This window comes from Takifugu rubripes, chromosome 14 (genome assembly GCF_901000725.2).
Source record: "Takifugu rubripes chromosome 14, fTakRub1.2, whole genome shotgun sequence".
In the NCBI taxonomy this organism is placed as follows: Eukaryota; Metazoa; Chordata; class Actinopteri; order Tetraodontiformes; family Tetraodontidae; genus Takifugu; species Takifugu rubripes.
In genome coordinates this window covers 13,473,902-13,495,269 of record NC_042298.1, presented here as the reverse complement: position 1 = coordinate 13,495,269, position 21,368 = coordinate 13,473,902, and the positions used below count along the sequence as shown (strand labels likewise).

The 21,368-nt window shown below is 39.4% G+C and overlaps 1 protein-coding gene across 1 annotated transcript in view; it reads right to left on the bottom strand.

Annotated features, from left to right (window-relative positions):
* The window catches only part of rxfp1 (relaxin family peptide receptor 1), a 32,096-nt gene extending 23,870 nt beyond the window's left edge, over nucleotides 1-8,226 (bottom strand). The window contains exons 1-2 of the mRNA XM_029847677.1: nucleotides 7,959-8,226; nucleotides 4,694-4,831 (exon numbers count right to left, since the gene is read on the bottom strand). Coding sequence (XP_029703537.1) covers nucleotides 4,694-4,831; nucleotides 7,959-8,001 — 181 coding nt within the window. The 5' untranslated portion in view covers nucleotides 8,002-8,226. The remainder of the gene's footprint in view (nucleotides 1-4,693; nucleotides 4,832-7,958) is intronic.
* Between the last annotated feature and the right edge of the window lie 13,142 nt (nucleotides 8,227-21,368).

Below are 21,368 nucleotides of genomic sequence, written 5' to 3'. Positions count from 1 at the left end.
TACAATAGGTAGAATATGAATAAATGACATCAGTGACCATCTCCCTGTCTTTGCAGTTTAGATTAATATTGACCAAAAAATGCAGTATAGAAGGGTCAAGACAGAGCAACCTTTTAAGACTAATTTACAAACACAGACACTCAATGTCAGTGGCCCACTCAAGGTTTATAAAATGCCTAAACAGAAAAATACACTACACAAATAGTTCATAAGATATAAAATCCAGAAAAGAAGGGAAGTACTAATAGAACTAACATCTTAAGGACAAGAAACAAGGAGAGACAATAATATGGAGCACAATAATATGGAGCACTCTGAGCACTAATGAAAGTCAAAAAAGTCTTCAATAACTGGCTGGACAAATTCCTACTTAAACAGCAACCTGCTCGCTGCATAGGATAAATAGCACGACACCTGTGGCTTTAATAGCAAACATTATAAAATCAATAAATGAAAACAGTTTGCAGCAGCTGTGCATTGACATTAAAAAAAGGCACTTGGCAGCCTGAGCATTAAGGAGCACTTTGCAACATCCACAATGCAGGAATCCTTTAAATTATTCCTATTCATTATTCTTACACCCTCAAGAAATCTAAAAAAAAATGTTCACTAAGTGTGGTAAGGCTGGGATGATGATGATGATGATGATGATGATGATGATGATGATGATGATGATGATGATGATGGAAATAGCGGTGGGAATAATTAAGATGAATATAAAATCATACAACTAGATAACAACAGGAAAAATAACTTATATAGATATGTTCAGTAATGATAGTGATGATGATAATGAGAATATATTTTAATATACTAAACAGGAACACAGGTAATGAAATGTAAGTTGATTGTGAATTAAGGTCAGAAGCAACTATGTGATTGTTGTAACTGTTTGCTTCTTCTATGTTTCTTTTTTGGCTGATTTTCTAACATAAAATAACGTACCATAAAAATGCCTGTGTATGTGAGCTCCATGTGACCCAACAGGATGATAATCCTGCCCCTAACATGACATTTATCCAAAGAAAAAACTTTTTAGCAGGACTGCCTGCAAGAGTCTGACAGATGTACCTCATGTACTTTCTGTGTAAAAGGTCAGTCAGATCTGCGCTGCCAGTTTGGTTGCAGTTTAGTTTGTTTGAGCTGGTATCTGTTTGACAGCTCTCCATGGTTCTGTGACCTGAAGGATTGGTAATACCAATGCCATTTTCTTACCTTTCTGAAGCAACTGATTATAACTGAACAAGAATACAGATTGAGTTTGGAGGTTGAGCTCAAGGTTGAATGATAACAAAAGCCAACTGTGATGAATTTACAGGGCCTGTTAAAATTCTAATCCCACTAAAGTCCGATGAAAAATTGGAAGCAACAGCTGGAAAATGAAACTGGCTTTAATCTCCATTCTTATCTGCTTTTCATACCTGTGCTGAAATGAGAAAGGAATGCTTTTGTTTTGTTTTCTATAAGAATAGAATGCAGAGAAAATGCAAACATGACCTCTGCAATTATGTTGTCAGAGCTGGCGGACAACACACTGAAGTTCACTGAAAGAACTAATAATTCCAGATTTCCTGCAATGAGATTTAAATCAATCAAAGCTCTCTGACTTACGAAAAAGAACCAACACAAAAAACCAAGAACGCATCTGTCTGAAAAACAAGTGCAGCAACGCTGTCAGTGGAGAGATTGCTCCATCAAAGTTCACCCTGGTTACAAGAGTCTGCGGAGGAGCCATCGTTTAGAAGCTGATGGTTTGCACCAGTTTGTAGGAGCGCAGCAGAGGCCAGAGGGGTAGAGCGAGAGGACAAAAAGAATGAGCAACAGACTGAAAAATAATCTAAAAATAAAAACTTGGAAGCTCTCGTGGAAGACTAGAAGGGCTATGAATTGACATTTATCAGGTGCGTTAGCGCTTCTTAGAGGGTTGATGTTAAGATAACTTCCCTCTCAAATCACATCAAATTAATTACTAAATAATATGCATTTTCCTGGACAGAATAATGTTTTTCTTCATTCATAGAGTTTCATCTGCATCTAAAGGTATTTCATGCTCATTACTGACTGAAGCGTTAGAATTCAACTTGCCAGACTCGGGACCGAGACTGTGGCAGCAGATTCAGGGGTCAGCATCTGTAAATGATTGCAGTGTGCAGCAAACTTGACTTTCAGTCACATTCTGATGTAATTCTTTCCAAATCATTAATCTCCTGCTGGAACTTGAAGAAAAGGAATGTAATATACTTGACATTATAATGACATTTTACATAAGAAGGGGTGGTTTTATCTTGGTATGAGATTCTGCGGCCTACATATTCATATTCAAGCACGTACGTACTCAAAGGCAACGGCACAAGTGTACATGGGAAAGAAGGAAGAAAAGAAACCTCCTTTTTTATCAGTCAAAATCAGCTTGAAATAGCAATCTCTGCACATGGATTTAAATGTATTTTTGTGCAGACTAAGGATGGATTTAAGGATTATCTACAATTGGTGTTTTGCAATGTGACAAAAAAACAGGGTTTTCTTCTCCACCAAGTCTATTTTTAGAGTTCTACCCTTGTTTTTTCCCCACATTTCTTCTTCACAAAGTCTGTGGCAAATAGAGACCAGAAATCACATAGGGGCATTTCATTTCTTTTAACACTGTTGTAAAAATGCTGCGCAATTAACACAAGTAACCGTTAGAAGTTGCCCCGAATTACTGGATAATTTTTTTTAACATTCAAAATTTCTTTAATCAGTTTTAAGGTAATTTCTAAAGCATCACCTGCCGACAGAAAGCATTGAATAATTTACACACACTGCACAATTGCCAGTTCATTACACATTGTTAAAGTGATTCTTACATGCTCTGTTAATGGTTATCTGCCCCAAGAGTAGAAATAAAACCACCATCAACTTCCCACTGCCACAGCTTTCCAGACAAACAAGGCCATTATATATTGATCCCAAGCATCACAGACTGATGATGGGGTTGAAGGAATTCTGCAGAGCAATCAAGACAAAATATCATCCTATGTGGGCTTCTCAGCTCGTCTCCTGGTATCAGGAAATGATAGGCATCACTAGAAATCCTCAGTTTAACAAATATAATGAATTTCATGACCAAAGCTGTTTGCAAATTTGTCCAAATAAGAGCAAAACACGGCCCGAAAAGCCTTTTAGTTCACATCATTCCGCTCGAAATTTGCTCCCCTATAATTGAATTCAGTTTTTGTATCATCAAAAACTCAACTTTCCCCCTTTCAAGCCAACAAACACTGAGATCTCAGTCTAATTCCCCACCGTTGAGCTGTGAGAGCTGTAAACTAAATTTTCCTTGAAAGCAATGAAGTATTTCTGATTCTGCAAGGATGAGAAGTAAACAGTGAAACACAAATCTTAGATTACATCATCATTTCTAGTGGACTAAATTGAGCCTAAAAACATGTCAGAATGGGCCCCGGTTACAGTTTGATGGGTTTGTTATAAGCTGCACCTGCTTTTGCCCAAATGCCATGACTGATGATCTTCTGCAGTCGTTCAGGATGTCATTTATGCAATTTGCTGTCACTCAGCAGCACGGAGAAGACTTTAATGTGAAATATTTCTCATTACCAGGTGAATATGATTATTCTATCCAGTTTCTGAGCAGATGGCAGCTCCAATTTGCCAAGATAAATTATTTTTTAAAGTAATATTCAGTTATTTGGGCATTAATAGAAGCAACAAAAAAACAACTTTAGAATTGTTTCATTGTCAATGATTAACTTTTAGCTACAGATGGGGTGATTTCTGTATTAAGATCTTATCAGTCAACAGTTCAGCCAGGCTGGGCAACAAGAAACAAGAGATTCGTGGACGTGAGACACAACTGGTGATGGTTGTTAAGGCAATGGCAAAGGCAGAGAAGCATGCCGGGGAAACCGCAGGAGCCATAAAAAAGAAAAAATAACAGCAATACAAAATCAATACAAAAAACAGAGCAACGCAACAATTCTGTTGGGAAACGTTCAGAACGTGGAGGCACTAATTAGAGATAAAACCACAGTTTTAATCACATTAAAGCCTCTAATGTATTATCGCCAGTTGCAAGTTTTAATGCTTTAATGTAAAAGTTAGAAACCTTAATGCTTCCTCTTTTCTTTGTCTTCGTACAATAAATGATTAAGCCCCCCCCCCAACACCATCCTCCCCACTACGTGTCCCTTCCTGAGTTTACGGCACTCTCATGATTGACCAGCTGCTAATCCTTTTGACTTTGAACCCGTTTCTTTCCTCGCTGGCCACACTAATTCACCGCCACAAATCTGACACCTCCCCTTGGGACCTTAGTGTGACTCCAACATGGAGAAGGAATCCTTTTTTTTTTTCTCTCTCCCTGCATGATGTTCCCCCAGTTCCATCCAGCAGGGTAACATCTTCACAGGTAAAAAGATTAATAAAACAAACCACTAGTCATGAGTCCAAGAAGAGTCCAACTGAGCTGAGGAGGCATCATGCAAAGGTACAGTAACAAAGTAAATAAAAGAGATTAGTGTATTAGTGATAGCTAGGCTGGAATGACTGAATACTCCAGAAAAATGCAATTAGAACAACTTTTGGAAAAGTCTATTTTTACAGAACTGCATGAACTTCAGTCAAATGGTGCGCTGAAACTACACGGCATGCATGTGGAAAAATACAATTTGTTTGAATTGAAATGGTGCCTCACCACAGTTCTCCTCGTCTGCCTGATTGCCACAGTCGTTGATGCCGTTGCAGTGCATGAGCTGAGGGAGACACACGCTCAGGTTTCCACAGGGAAAATATCCGAGGGGGCACGATGTCGCCTCCTCTGTGATATTCAGTGCTGTTAACAAAGCAGGCAGAATCAGAAGGATTTTAAAGTAATCATTTAAACAAAAATCTGACCGCATCTCTCAGAGAAACCCCAAACTACGGCTGCACAACAGAGAAATTTCTGAGTTGAAACCAATAACCAATCCTTTTTTGTTCAGATTTTTTCTAGGTAAAAAAATTGTTACATGTAGCCACGTGACCTAAGAGCTAAGATAGCGGTGGATCATACATCCAACACCAGGCCTACTTAAAAAATGGCTGAAATTTCCATATTTAGTTGTCACACGCCTAAAATTAGACATGAATATAAAGTAATTCAGGTAGTTTTGAGGGACAAGTCCTGTCAGGACCAATTAATCTTTCGATTATGGACATAATAAACCAGTGTTTGAACTTTGTCCTTGTTTACATGTTTGTGAGACTAACCTAAATCCATTCAAACCCAAAAATAAAAACTCAGTGAGGAGGCTCTTACAAAGATGAAACAATAGAACAGTGACCTAATCCAAGGCAAATGTATTTAAATGAATTCAGATACCCCTTTGCACATATGTGTCAGTACACATACAAACATATTTCAATGCCTCAGGCCAATGCTCAATATCAACAGTTTTATTTTATTTTTCTACTAACAAGTGTTAGGGAGAGATAGCTGAAGTTCATTTCCAGCCATCAAAGAGAGTTTGTCGATTATGTTTCCATACACTATCAGTGCAATGCAAATGGCACTGATGGTTACTAAGTAGCCCCGATGTTAATAAATGATGCTGGAAGGAAAAACATGACCTAGCTTTGAATTCTTGACTAAGTTGTAGTTGACTCGACACTGACAGTCAACAGAAGAAAGATGCTGGAGTGTTTATGGCAGGAGAACCCAAACATTTTCATGGCTCCATCCACCACTTTTATTCTTTTGGCACAATTACAAAGACAAATATTTTCTTTTCTTGACATCTGGGTCATTCAGAGAATTGGAGAAAACACATTTAAAATATTTAGAGAGGCTTTAAAAGAGCCCGAGTGTGAGCTGGACAAAATGAAATACACTCGCAGAGGACATTTGTGTGAGACTGCTGTTGTCCCGGTTGGTCTGTCCAGAATTTCAGAAACAATATTGTCAGGCCTCTTCTGATTAAAATGCTAATGCTTGGGAGGAGTGTGCATGTGGATAAGGTTGGATGTTACTGAAATGCTTCAGATGCATCCTTGTTACTGAGACGCTGGAGGATTATTCAGATGGGGTTATTTTTGTGCCAAAATCAGGTCCTCAGAAATGAATTGACATTGAAAAAAAGGTTTTCAATGTGGACTTTGGACTCTGGGTTTCGGTGTGTCAAACACATGGTTCATGCATGCAAATGGTAACACCAGCCATAACCACTGTTTCAGACTGTCGCTGGAGTTTGAGGCGAGAGAGTTGATAAGTGATGAAATAATGAAGCTACCTGACGGGCTGCACTACCATCTGAAGATTCTTATTTATATATGGACAGATGGATCATCGTGAGGATCACCTGAGCACTGTCACAAATATAATAAGCCTGTGGCTTTGTTAGGAACCGCCTAGCAAATATCGGAGTGCTTTTTTTTTTGGCCATTGATCTTACAATCCCATTTTTTTGTCGATAACTATGTGAACTCTATAATCTCGCCCAGTATCCCACAAACGACCCTCCAAGTCAGCAGAACCAGTTCCAGTTCATTACCAATCACCTCAGCAACCTCAACAGACAAAGCTGTAGCTCAGGGGGATCATTTTGGTGCATCTGTTCTTGCGCTTGTTTTTCCACTGAAGATATGGACATGAAGGACTCTGTATTCTATATATGATCAAGTGCATATGGCTTGAAATCTTTCATTATTTGACGTACATGTTACTGACTGGCTGCTTTATTATGCTATCAAGCTATTACTACTATTATAGGTAATGACGTCCATCAGGTATGGAGTATTCTCCGTAGTGTTATTTTACTTTTAGGTGAAATTTAGCCTTAATTGATTAGGTAATAACAGGAGTTGCATTTCATATTGTTTTGCTCCCCATTTCCTTCCGTTGACAAGCTGTAATGCATCTTATATGTTACGCTATAATGTGCACAATGATGCTCATCACAAGTGAAAGGAGACAAAATAATCTGAGGTGGAGCAGAGAGCACCTTTGCATAGGGGAGATCAACCACAACATAATCAACAGGAGATAGCACAGATGGGAATATTAATTTCTGATGTTAACTGTAAATGTTGCTAAAATGAAATTCCAATTCATATCATAAATAAAATGACATATATGGTAACATGCTGGTCCTCGGGTTTTTGATTGTCACCATGCAAATATGTCCTCAACCTGCAGTTACACCCGTGAAATAACCCTTTCTCCTGACTGTTCTAACTCTATGCCTTCTGTACAGTAAAGGGGGAAGAGATGGGGGAACCAGATGTCCTCCACCTCCACCTCCTTTCATAGAACAAGAGACTCTGAATGGCACACAGCTTTTCTCTACAGAAGAAATTGCACTCCTGTTGCAAACTCTGTGACACTGCACTGGAGGCTCCTAATTTGGTGACCTTTTACAATATAACAGAAACAGCTCAGCTGGAGACATCGCCCTACCAACTACATGAGCTGGCTTCAGTGTGGTGTTCGACTAACTCAGCGTGTGGCTCAACCAGATCTGCACGTTTTCAAATTGGAAGTGTGAGTGTTCTGCACATTTAGTTCTAAAGCATAGAAATAAAGATTGACCCCATATTGTTCCATTCTGACAGAAAGAAACGGTTATTTGCAGATGAAGGGAAAAAAGCGATCGCACGGAGCTCAACGAGGGGACCAAATGTCCACGGTGTGATGGACATTGGCTCCTAAATAGCCCAGCGTGTTGGAAGCAGCCGACCAAGTGGAATGATTAGTTTTACCGGCTGCAAGATGTGGGATGCGCACATCTGACGCCCCGGTTTTTGCATCGATATTGAGACTTCACAGCGGGTATTTCTGCAGTTCCAGAGTTTAAAATAATCAGTACATAATGAATTATTGATCCGCTCTCACTATCAGTGTCCTACGTGGATATTTTCGCAACAAAATAGTCACTATTAAACATAAACGACTTTGCATTTATGAAGTAACTTGACCAACTTACCGGACACTCCGTAAACGAGGATAACAGCCACATAAAGGTGCATGATGGAAGTTTTGGATGCGTTATTGTCCTCTAAAAGAGAAATAAAGTCAGAGATTTTCGTTGAACCGATTGAGAAACGCAAGGGATGCGGTGCTCTGCGGGAGGAGACACCGACGCGAGGCGAGATCGAGTCGGTCTGCGAGCAGTTTGATCAGGAGGAAGGTGAAAGGGGACCTCGTTCCCACCACCTGCATCATCTGTCCCCGACGCACAAAGCTCAGGTGGAAGAGAGAGATGGAATATGAGGGAGAGAGCGGGAGGAAATATAAGAGAGAGTGAGGGGGAGAGAGAGAGGGAATGTGATTGAGAGGTGGAGGGAGGGGAGATAGAGGGATGGAGTGGCAGAGAGGAGAGAAAGAGCTAGATCCCTGAGTACCATCACTGGAACAATAGGAAAAATGGCAAAGTGCTTTCTAATGCATCTTTACAGTTGAGAAAGTACAATTCTCTACCCTATGGAGCCCCCTTTCATGATAATAAAGTTCTCTTTGTCAGCGTTCTCAGGTGAGCAGGTGCCCAAAGAGCCTGTCAGTAGATGGAGCATCAAACCTCCTACAAGTCCCCATCGTGCTGCTGATACAGCTTCCACCGGCCTCCTTGAGAAGGTTAGATTCAATAATAGATCATGATTTTTGGCTTAGATGCCTCTCACACCAAAGCTGCCATCCATCCATCCATCCATCCATCCATCCATCCATCCATCCATCCATCCATCCATCCGCTCCTTCTTCAGGCTCATTCCCAGACCAGTTGAGACATAGTCCCTCCAGTGTGTCCTGGGTCTCCTGTAGAGTCTTCTGATGGTGGATCTGATTCCCCCGCCATGTGAAAATGCTTTATTGTTAGAACACTGGTATAGTTTTTTGTAGAGGGTGATAATGAGGTACTTAGAAAACAACCGCAGCATGACACTTGAGTCAGAATAAACCACCCACCGTCCAGTCATAGACGTGTTTTTCTGGTTGTGCTGCTACATGAACTTGTGGCCTTAGAGTCCAGTACTGGCAGATAATGTGAGTGCTCCTACTCTGTCAAATTAGTGCATCATCGTAAATCAAAATATTCACGAATATGTAAACACATCTTTTGTGTTGAGATGATAACAACACAAACAGCAAGAGGCAACAGATGCCTGCAATGTTTCTCATCAGACTCTTGGTGACACAGAGGGAGTAAGAAAACAAGGCACTTCTCCTTTGGCCTCCTCAACCAGCCATTTATTTCCACCTTGTGCGGGGACACTTTTAACAGATGACCTGACTGTTCCTCCACACCAAACTGCCTGATGATTGCTGTTAATGATGCGCATTGTTCATTAAAAAAAAAAAAGAGCTCCAGGCTGCCAAGCATCTTTCGCTCCGACAGACTGATTCACAGCCAAAATACGATTCGTCTTTCACGAGTTTGTCCACTTTCACACATATTTGTCCCTTCGTCCCTCTGCAAAGCTCACCTAAACACAGTCAGAGTCTGTCTTATGTTGCACAACTAATGAATTAGATAAATAGATAAGATAAATAAAAAGTTATTGTAGTTAAAAACTAAGTGTGTCCCATTTAGATCTATGGCTCTCTCTCTTGAGAAATAGATATAAATGGGAGACAGACAGACAGATAGACAGATAGACAGATAGATAGATAGATAGATAGATAGATAGATAGATAGATAGATAGATAGATAGATAGATATTCAAAGCTTGCTCATCTTTTTTCTGATGTCTATATATTCCAGACAGGTCTTGCCTGCATCTGCTATTTGAAGCTATAATCTGGAGCAAACCTTCATGGCTGACAGATCGTCTGAATACGCTGTTGGAAGTGTAACGTCTGTGGCCACTTCAGAACAAGATGCTCGATATTCGAAAAACGTTGTGGCAAAAGCAGCAAAGTTGCCTTTGCCAAGTGACACTAAAAAAAAACCCAATCCAGTGTTTTTCTGCTCCAGCCAACAATACGCTTCAGGGCATTTTCAAAGAACCAGGAGATAACGAAAGGTCTCGCAGGCCTGTAGGAAAGTACAGCATGTTGATTTTTAGGGCATTTTTAACTTGAGTACACACAAATTTGGCATTCATTCCTTCCCTTCCAGCTAGATTCTCCACAAACCCTCAAATTACATTTTTGTTACGTTTTTGGGTGCTTGGCAAGTTTAAACATTTGAATCTTAAGTCAATCAATTTGAATGACACTCAATTACTTCAAGGCCCCCTGAAAGCATCAAGTTCCTGTAAAAAGAGGAGGTTGATAGATTTTTAGTTTTTGCTGCTTTGTTGTTCTAGATTTCAGCTTTCATTTGCAAATGAATATCTGATAGTTAAATTAGCAGATCGCAGTTTTAGAAATTCCAAGAGAGTTTATGAGCGTTTAAAAACTTTTATTGTTGACACCACTCTGGTAGGCTCAACATGAACCTTGAAGAGGACTGGGACTAATGATGTCATTTCTAATATTGATGGCACAGACATGAGTAGACAGAAATATTAGAAATTAACAATGTTCTAGATGCTGCTTGCTTGGCCAGTGACCTCTGTCAGACAGTTATTCCACAGGAATTGTCAGAAAATGACCTCTAGGGGCTTTACCAAATATGAAGGACGTGACATCAATAATTGTCAGTTAATAACCTTACAGATCAGCTTCCTGGTGGAATTTTTAAAAACCCGTTAAATTGTCAATCTGCTTAACACACTATTGAAACATTCATTTCTTGACCTTTTGTCCCAGCATCGATTTTCTTTAAGCAGTTTGTACAGTTAAACATCAGAATAAATGCTTAAATAACACCTCTGACAAGGCTGCAAAACTTCTAAATGTTCAAATTTCTCCTGTGCTAAAACAGAATTAAATGTATGAAAGTCGTATCGGTCACATCCTTATCGGTATCCAGTGACCTGTTGCAGCTAGGCTAGCAGACCGCATTAACTTGATAAAAGTGTGATTATGAAACTTCGTGAAAAGCTGAAATTAGGACTGCTGGAGTTTAGAGAAAAGATTGATGAATGATTTGGGCCTTTTCAGACAAAGCACACCGGTGTGACAGGCTAATAAAGTAAGATTTAAGATTCATCAACCCTTTTGATGTTTTGAAATCCGAGCTTTCAGACGCAAAAAGGTAGGCATAAAATACAGCATAATATTTACATAAAGGAGAAAAATGGGAAGAAAAAGATGAAAAATGACATAATTCCTAATACATACATTCGTTCAGGTAGAACCTGCATTTGACCTGTAATAACATACTTTTCAGTCCATTTAATGACATCATTTTCACATTTAATGGTCTTTGAACCATGGATGGATTTCTATAAAAAGCAATTAATCCTGTCACATGTACTACGTGACCAGGGCGGGGATGTCACGGTAAAGCAAAGAAAAGGAAATTCTCCCTGGGGAAAGCTCAAACTCATATCCCATTTCTTCTTTTTTAAGCTTTTCTTGGGCCAGTTTGAGGGTCTATGGGCAGACGTGTCACACCAGCAGAGATGGTTTTACTACTGACATGAGTCAAAGGATCATAGAAGAATTTACTTCTTCCTACTTTTTTGAATCTGTGTTTTGTGGAAAAAATGTCTGTGGAACTGTTTATTCTTATTATCTCTCATATTTTTTGAAACTGTCCTTATTTGCACTTGCATGTTCAAAATAAAAATTATCAATTAGAAACATCCATCATGCAAAGGTATACACACAGAAAGGACAGTATAAGATCACTTTTAATCTAAAAAGACAGGAGAGTCTGATCAGCGTGTGGCCTGAATGTTACACAATTACTCAGGTCTTTGAACAATCAAAGAATTCTGGATATGAAAAAAAACAGCGTGGTGCGTTTAAAGTCATGCAGATTGCCAAAGACAAGGGAAAATCCTAAAATACACTTTTAATCCCGACGACAAACAATGTGTTCATGTAAATGGAACCACAGACTATGATGCTGAAAGTGAAAGTAGTTCAAATGATCATGAAAGGATTAGCTGAGGGATAACACACATACACACACACACACACACACGCACACACACACACACACACACGCCAAGTTTGTATTGTCAGGAACTGAGATTGCGAGCCTCTTCAGATTGATCCAATTTGCAACATATAATGCAGTTTCTATTTAAATAAGGGGAATTTGTTTAGTGTTCCCTGAAGCATAGTAAGCCCATTGAAGTCGGACGTTTACACACTGAGACAGAAAGATCGCTTTGACTTGACATGTTAATGAGATCTATATGGAGTGTACATGCATGTGTACACTTTTATAATGTGTACACCACTAGCATGCATATTTTATAAAGCCCCTTTGTAATAGATGGAGGATTTCAGGTCTACGCCATACAAAGTCTGCTTTTCTGACCTTTGCTTTACACTGTTTAAACCAGTCTGGTTTACGTGGAATTATCTTGGAGGTGAAAACGGTAAACAATGCATCACAATGACACTTACCGGTACTGGGGAAGGGAATCAGAATCTGTCTTTTAGTGATACACGCTAACATTCTTTAAGGGCAGTTTAAGTCTTTGCAGAACCATTTTGTTTGCTGCATTTTTTTCCCCTTTGGAGGTATAATCACCGCTGGGGTGTTGGAAAATAGGGGAGTAATAGGTCATGATTGCAGCTCTTCGGAGGCAATTAATGCCAGTCAAAGCTGGCAAGTTGCTTTGTTTCAGAAAGTCCAGGATGATGTGTTTTGTCTCAGCGGCGCTCATTTAACCTGGTATGTGACCTAAAATGGGTCAGAAAAAGGAGGTCAGATTTGAGTTATTGCAGCACCTGCCTCTTGAGAAGACACTTAATGACCCTGCTCCCATTTAAGCTCAATGCACACACACACAGACACACACACACACGCACACACACACACACACAAATAAAGTCATCACCTGCTTGCGGACAAACTGAGGCTCTTCGCACTGTTTTATTAGAAATTTAACAACTTCATCCACCCACCCACCCACCCATCCATCCACCCACCCACCCATCCATCCACCCATCCACCCACCCATCCATCCACCCACCCATCCATCCATCCACCCACCCACCCACCCATCCATCCATCCACCCACCCATCCATCCATCCACCCATCCACCCACCCATCCATCCACCCACCCATCCATCCATCCATCCATCCATCCATCCATCCATCCATCGTTAAGGACGCCAAAGTTAATATTAACAATGGAAACAATGGCCACAAACATTTCGTCTAGAAATGTTTTGGGATTTCTCCAATTTTCATTCGTGAAACAAGCAAAATTGATATATTTCTGAAAACGTGGTTTGATATTCAATTTAAACACAAATGCATTTCAAGGAGGGAAAAAAAAGATTAAATTTTCAAATATTTCTTCAGTACTTATTCAGATGATATAAATGACTTTCCATTTCTCTTTGCAATTTCCAGTGTGTACTTCAAACACGTCTTTTGGGAGGGAAAAGAGAAATCTTCTTACACTTCAATTAATCAAATTAGGCCTCAGGAGTTTGGTAGGGTTTGGTCAATATCAAAGCAATAGCAAATGGAGCAAAGTATATCTGCATCAGGGTATCTGTGGAAATGTAAGGGAATTTCTCATTACATCACCCAAAAAATCTCTTCAGAATGCAGCAGAGAAATTGGCCACAGATGCAAATATTTATAAAATGTTTGCACAGTGAAAAAGAAAAGGTTACAGGGAGCGAAAAGCTGAACAACACCTTAAATACAGGTTCTGAAAACACCCAAAATGCTGTATTTCTACCAAGATATTGCATCATTACATGGCAGGAGCACTGAAATAAAAGGATTTTTTTTATAATAACTAGTATAGTAATAGATTATATTATAACTTTAATAATACTATTACCATGACGTAATGTCATATAAATATTGACTTTGAGTTATAGCTGAAGTTTGAGGCACATTTAAACAATTCAAAGAACTGTTCGATGTTTGCTTGGAAAATGCAAAATTCTCTTGCAAATAGAAATCAAGAATCAAGAAGAACTAATGAAGCTCATGTCTGGTTGAGATCTCACCTATTTCTGGGGACATTTGTCTCTTTCTGGCAGATTATTGGGAACAAAATAGTCGGACACCCCAGACAGCATCTTTAAAATCATAATTGTATTTAGCAAAATAATATGATTGTTAGTGCTGACAAGATATTCCCTGCACTTTTGCTGAAAAACAAGTCTGAGCAGCATCTTGAGCAGCACTATAACAAAAAATCTCAGTGTGATGAAGTCATATTACTGATTTAAAAAAAACAAATGAGAGCCTGTATTAGAATATTACTAATTATGAGGATCGTGCACTGTATCATTGTTTACATGCAGTGATGCTATCAATATTCTCAGTGTCATGTATTCATTTTCAATTCCTACAGAAGCCACGGTGATGCCAAATAGAAGAAAAGGTTCGTTTTTGTTTGTCTCTTTAATTTTTAATATAGATTGGTTCTAAAAAGCATTAAAGGGTATCAATGATTTTATGCAACATGCATATAAAAACATGTAGAAACATGAAATAGCTAATGAATAATACATCCTGCTCATTGAGGATGAAGGGCACATGAATATGAATGTTAAATCAAACACACAGGACACTCTTGCAAAGGAAGAACTACCAAAGTCAGAACCTTCAGAAAATCAAATGTCGGTCCCACTTCTTCAATGGTCTGACAGCAGTTGGTGATTCCATCATGTCCACAGAGAGTTAATTTAATAGAACTGAACAGGGGCAGATCTGTCCTCAGCTTTACCAGAGCCGATTCATTGAAGATGCTCCAGCTGCTTCTATGAATAGTCAGGTTTGACAGTCCAGTCATTCCACTCCTACTTTCCATTATCTCCCGCCTTCCTGCCTGTGGCTGCATGCATTTCTCTTGTTACTATGTTACCACAAATGACGGATTTTTATTTTGAAAAGGTTTAATTATTGCAACAAGCTGCAAACATCCCGCACTGTATGACAGACGTACAACCAGATGTAAATAAGATTTATTTTACAAAATTCTGTGGAGGGGAACAAATGTAGATGCAACAGTCTCAATGAAAGATGGGTATAATTATTTCCGTGTATTTGCGTGGGAGTTACAGATTATAGCCAAGACTGGAAGAGGAGGGAACATGGGTGTGCTGTAATGTCTCTGGGAAGCTTGTGATGCTGCTGTCATTGTTGTGAGTCTCTACCTTTCTTTAGAACTCAAGGGTGTACGGCCATCACCCATAACATTAGAACCCCTGACAGGTGAAGTAATGAACAGATTATCTCTTCAACACCGCGTTTAGGACACATTAGGCAGCAAATTAACATGTTCTTTACTTCACCTGTCAGGGGTTATAAACATTAAATAAGTGTTTTCAGGAATTTGACAACAGCCAATTTGAGCTGGCTAGATGCCAGGGATGCAAGGAAGAAGGTAATCTGATGAAAACCATGGTTCCTGCCACCTAATTGGATTTCACTTAGAGACGTACCAAAACATCATTGTTGACTTATTTTTAAATAGGGTTGCAGGCAGGCTTTCTATCCCAACCACTACTTGTGTACACTGCCCTGTCACTCAATCTCTTTCAAACTGACCTTTCACAAAAAGCTGTAAAGGCTATACTAAATGTGTCTGTGGTGTTTTTAAGCTTCCTGTCACTTTGGATGAAAAGAAAATTGCTTTGAAATGGCCATAAATTGAATTGCTTGCTGGATAATTGTTTGCTCCTGCAGACTTGCCTGAAACAATGTAGCCGGTATGTAGCACCACAGAGGTAATAACAAACCCATACCTAAGAACAAAACACTTAACATGTATGCGTCCATGTGCAAGTGGGCTCACCTTAATATTTAGAAAATTGGAAATGGTTCTCATCTAAAATCATTAATCACGGCTGGGTGTGAGGTGTAAGTGATGGATTGTTTTACAGGAGGCAATAAAGTGGAGGTTAAATGGAAAATTGAGTAACAGCATTTAATTACTTGCAAGTTCTTTTAGTTTTAAAGTTTAGTAGTAGTAGTAGTCAACAATTACCGGTTGTCAAACAGCAACGATAAAAGTGGCAAATCAAGCATCAAGCCAAAGACTAAAAACTTTCTTTTATATTTCCACTGTGTTAAAAAAAACCTTTCCGGTCTTAGTTTCCTTTTTACACAGGAAATAGAAAAGTGTGGAAAATGCAATCACGCAGGCTGAGTTGGTTCAGAAGAGTACAGCTAACAACAAATCAAAAGCACAAAAAAAGCATTTACATACTGCATGATCATTTTGTTCCTTGGCATGTGTCAGTTGTGCTAAATCTTTATGAAAATGCCCTGGATTTTCAAAACACTTTTCAAAACACTCACATGGAATTGGAATTTTTTTAATTGTTTGGGATAAGGGAGATTTCATTAAAAACATCAAAATATGTACAGTACAGATTTTAGGGATGCTCATCCTGATTTGTAATGTAAAGCCTCTCTTGGTTCACCATGAACTGGGAAAAAGCCTATTTAAAAGTCTCTAACCTTTGGCAGCATTGACTTTCACCGTTTCCAGAAATGTGTCAATATTACCAATAAAATGAAATTTGTCAAATATGTTTTTAAGATAGTTCTAAAAAGTTCTGGCAGACTGATGGCAGCAGGACAACGCTTGATCCCAAAATGTAATTTTCAAAATGTACCAAATATTCTATACTTTTCCACTTTTTTTCCTGCATTGTGCAATTCTCGCTTTGCAATTTTTCACAAGAAATGAATGAAAAAAATCCATATGTGCACCTCTCCACCGGAAGGCCTATACGTAATGTGTAAAAAGGCCACAGAGGGTGAGAGCGTCACTGTGATGCAATTACTTGTGATAGTTATTGGCTGTAGCTTTGGCTAATCAGCTTAACACAGCATTGTGATTATGACTGTCATCCCCATCAAAGGCTTGAATTTCATTTGTATTTTCTCATCTGGGGTCAAACTGTCACTCACCTGAAAGGCTTAATTCAGAGCCACTAGTAAATACCACCCAAGATTGAAGGGAAGTGTAAGCAATGTTCTGCATTATTTCAGAGTGAGATGCAGTATTCATACTTTTATGGCTAAAAAACCCCCCAAAAAACCCAAGAACTGACGGGTACAAAGACAAATAACATGCAGTGGTGCTAGATTGAAATCACTGGAGCTTAAGTGGGTCTGCCAGGATTCCTGTGAACACTCTGCAAGCAAATAATCAGCACATCACTTGCTATGGATTGCAATATGCTTGATCTGGACACATTTCACATCATTTGTCATTCTCACTCAAGAGTTGAATATCATTAAAAGAGGGAAATGGTAAAAAGTTCATAAATAAAAACATGCATTTATGAATCTGACAAATTACTCCCAACCCGCCACAAAGCAGGTTTTGTGCTTGTGCACAAATGTTGCACATTTAAGCCACACTTAAAAATAAATAAATAATAACAACACATGGTTCTGACATCCATTTCCTCTATCGTACAGAACGCACTGGAGGGAAAAGATGATTATAAATTATATCCCAGATGAAATACACCAGTCAAAGGGCCATTCTTGTCTTACATGCACCCACTTCCTGTTGGCTTCAAAAGTGGAATTTTCCAAAACCAGCCTTTGTTCTCATAACTGTTCAGAGTTTAATATTCACAAAAGGTCAGTCCAGTTATCAGAAGCATGGGAAAAATAAAATGGTGAGATTTTTGCACAAATGCCCACGTTAGTAAGTATTTGAGAAGAATTTCATATCAACCACATTGCACGATAAAGTGCAGGACAATTTAATCAGTAAGATTAGACAGAGAGGTGAAAAGGTCCAAGAAAACCTCTGCCTCTTTCTAAAGTGGTCATGCCCCCCGCCACACACAGCCAGTCTTTAAAGCCAAAGCATTTGCTGTCATACACACAGTATGAAACATGTTGCACAGTAGGAAACTCATGCTCTTGTTCAGTCTATGCTTTGCTCACCACAACTGCCAGAGATAAGGAGAATAGATGACAAGGTCATTCAGAATTCATTCAGCATGACATATTAAGAATAGCACAAACCAACTCCATGTTCAAAATGAAAGTCTACCGTCGCTAAATACTGAAATTTGCATTCAAAAGAAGATCGCTGCAGAAATAGAAGTGTGCAAATTAGGAATGTAACAACACCAGCTGTATGTGCAAATTGGGAGTGTAAACAGTCAGGATTGTTGTTAGAGGATAGCCGTGCTTCTAAACTCCTATAAGCTGTTTATAAGCCTGATGGCGGCAGGAAAAAAGAGTCCTCCCATCTGGATGTCCTGCATTTCACCCTTCGGTGCATTCAGCTTGAGTATAAGTCTGAATTGTTCATTTTGTGGTTGTTTCGCTGAAGACAGAAGGCAGCTCTCCTGTGGGCTGGGGAGTGGCAGATGCCCTGCAGGGAGGACATCTTCTCAGCAGTCTTCACCACTGTGGGTATCTTCCCTCCATGGCAACAGTACTGTAGTACCAGAATTGTGATGCAGCTGGTCTCTTGATGGTCTCAACATTGCAACTGTAGACATGGCCGAGGATCTCGGTCGACAAGCAAACATCCTCCTACTCAGGACTTAAGCTTTCTCAACCAGCTGTCAACTGTCAAGTGTCTAAATGAGGTCCTCTGATGTTGACAAAGGAGTGTATTACTCCCCTTTTTCAATTCAAGCTGAACAGTGGTGGCCGAGGTTCCCCCTCCGTTTCAAGTCCACCACTATCCCCTTCCTCTTGTCTGTGTTGAGGGAGAGGTTGTTGTCCTCACACCATGACACCATGTTGGCCACCTTGATCCTGTAGGCCACGTCGTCCCCACCAGCGATGAGTCTGGTCACTGTGGTGTTGTTGGTGAACTTCACAATGAAGTTTGCTGTTGGAGGCAACGCGGGTGTAGGTGAACAGGGTGTAGAGGATGGGCTGAGAACGCATCCCTGTGGGGTGCCAATGTTGGAGAGGATGCTGGCTGAAGTCCACTTTGCATTCTTGACATACTTGGGCCCGGGGGTGGAGTGCTGGCCAAGTGTGATCATTTTGAGGGAAGAGGGAATATTGGACAACAGCTGTGATGCCATCCGAGATGGACCTTTTGAATATTAACACGCGGGGGTCGAGGGTTCCTAAACAATGGTGAGTACCACTCTCTCAAAACACTTCATGATGATATATTATTAAGGGCTGTAATATTAAAATGATGGTAAAAAAAATAATACAAAAATCAGCGACCAGATATTTTCCCACATTAGCTTGATGCACAGTTTGGAAACCTGTTAAAGCTCGTCATAGAATTAAACACGGCATGTTTTTCCTGTAAGCCACATGGGTAACGTGCATTTAAAAAATAATTAACAGCTCTTTGGAGAAATGGTTCAAGATGGCAACTCCGTGGCTTGAGTGCATAAAACCACTTTGATCCATAGACGTGAGAGTGAGGTGAATCTGCACATCACAGAGATGCATAATAAGTGAATGGTATCAAAGAGGATGATTAATGTCCGTGTCCGTGTACAACTAGTGGATATGTTCCTGCCTTTAGGTGTTTAGATATGGCTGATACAGTACAGCTACATCTTGGCATTGCAAGCCAGCTGCACCACCCTTCGTTTGAACAAGTTCCCATCTTCACTCCCATTTATCTTGGAGCGTAATGCAACCTCTGCTTGTGCTATGCTGACATATGCATATAGTTTAACCTGATTTAATCAGTTATTTTTAGAACGCATAAATTTAATGTTTGTTTTCTTTATAGATTTATGCTATTGCTGTTCTCTACCTCCTCAGCAGCCCTTCTCTTCCATGCAATTCATAGATAATTATTTTATTCTACGTGGTGAAATGACAGTGCCAAAAGCTGACAAAGCATTTAACCATGTGCTCTTGATTAAATGATCTCAGTGTAATCACTTAAGAGCCGCAGAGTGGCAAACCCTAATCACTGTGTTTTAAGCTCATGGTCTACTTTGATGAGCTAGAATGGTTAAATACATTGTGATTGAAGGCCTTTAATGTGCCCCCGTGTATGTATATCTTTGGTGATGTTGAATAACAGTGTTTAAGTCATTAGGCCAGTGTCTGCAGGTTAAAGATGGATTGCAGTGGACACACAGGTTATTAGATAGACTAATTTGGGTTCTAGGTTAACTTTGATGAAAAGAAGACAACCGATTCATTCACACTCCACCTGAAGCTCTCGATTCAAATGATTCCATACACTGATTGTGTATGGAAATTAAAACTGTAGAGGAAAATCTTGTTGCTTTTAAGTCGTCCTTCATTAGATGAAACATCATCACCAGACTTCAGATCGCAGCCTTCACTTTCAGTAAAAGTTGAAGGTTTGAATAATTTCATATATAAGTTCATATATAAGTTCATATATTCTGGCAGTCCTGATGAATTTGTTGGTATGTTCCCCAAATCTGTTCAGTCGGTAAACATACAACATTAATATTCACATGCACTTTGGTGATCTTGATCACAGTCGTGCGTGTGTGGCTGTGTACTTGAGAAAATTTGTGTACTTCTGCTAAATCTTGATGGGTTCTTGTAAGGAGTTTTTTCAGTTCACACAATTTTGAAGTAGTTCAATTTCAACATCAGAAAGGCCAATTCAAACATTAATCCTGATCTAACCACTGAATTTTCTTACCAACAATGAAGCGTCAAAAAAAGATTCAATCCTGGGGCAACACTCCTACCTCCATGTTTACTAATGGGTTGTTGTTTTATCCGGCCAGAGAACATCCCTTTTGTGTTGCTGCCCATGGCAAAGAGGGAACAAAAATGGTGATGCCTAAAACACAGCAACTTTTAAATCAGGGTGGAATATTTGATTGAGTTTAAGTCAACCTTTGACAACCTGGAGCATTTCGAAACAGTTTGTTCTTCCTTTCTTATTCACTTAAGCTGTTGAACTGTTAAGTGCTTTGAAAGTGCTCCCATTGGTAAATTCAATCCAATAATCCAGTTTTTCAGAGCAAAACTAAGCTCCTTGGACCGATAGGTGGATTAGATGAGCTTGATTTAACCGGGACCAGCAAAACCTGAGCTGATAAGAGTCTGTGCTGCAAAGCAAATTCATCACGCCTGTATAGCAACATCGTTATTCTTGCAGGTGAAGGCAGATGATTTATTTTCTTTGGAGGAAAATGTACAAATCTATAAGCAGATGATACTGTGCAAATGATTTAACCTTCCCGCATGTTCCATCTTTCTCTGTCAAGGCTGCAGATTTCGTGTGCCATTAAAAAAGGACTCAGCCTTGTGCTTTATTGTGTTTTACTGTGTCCTTTGTCATCTGTCGATAATCTACAGTCCAGAAAATTGGACATTTAAAAAAAAAAATCCAAACTTCATTACCTTTTTTTAAAAAGAAAAGAAAAAAGATCTGGATCAGTATCACCAAGCCA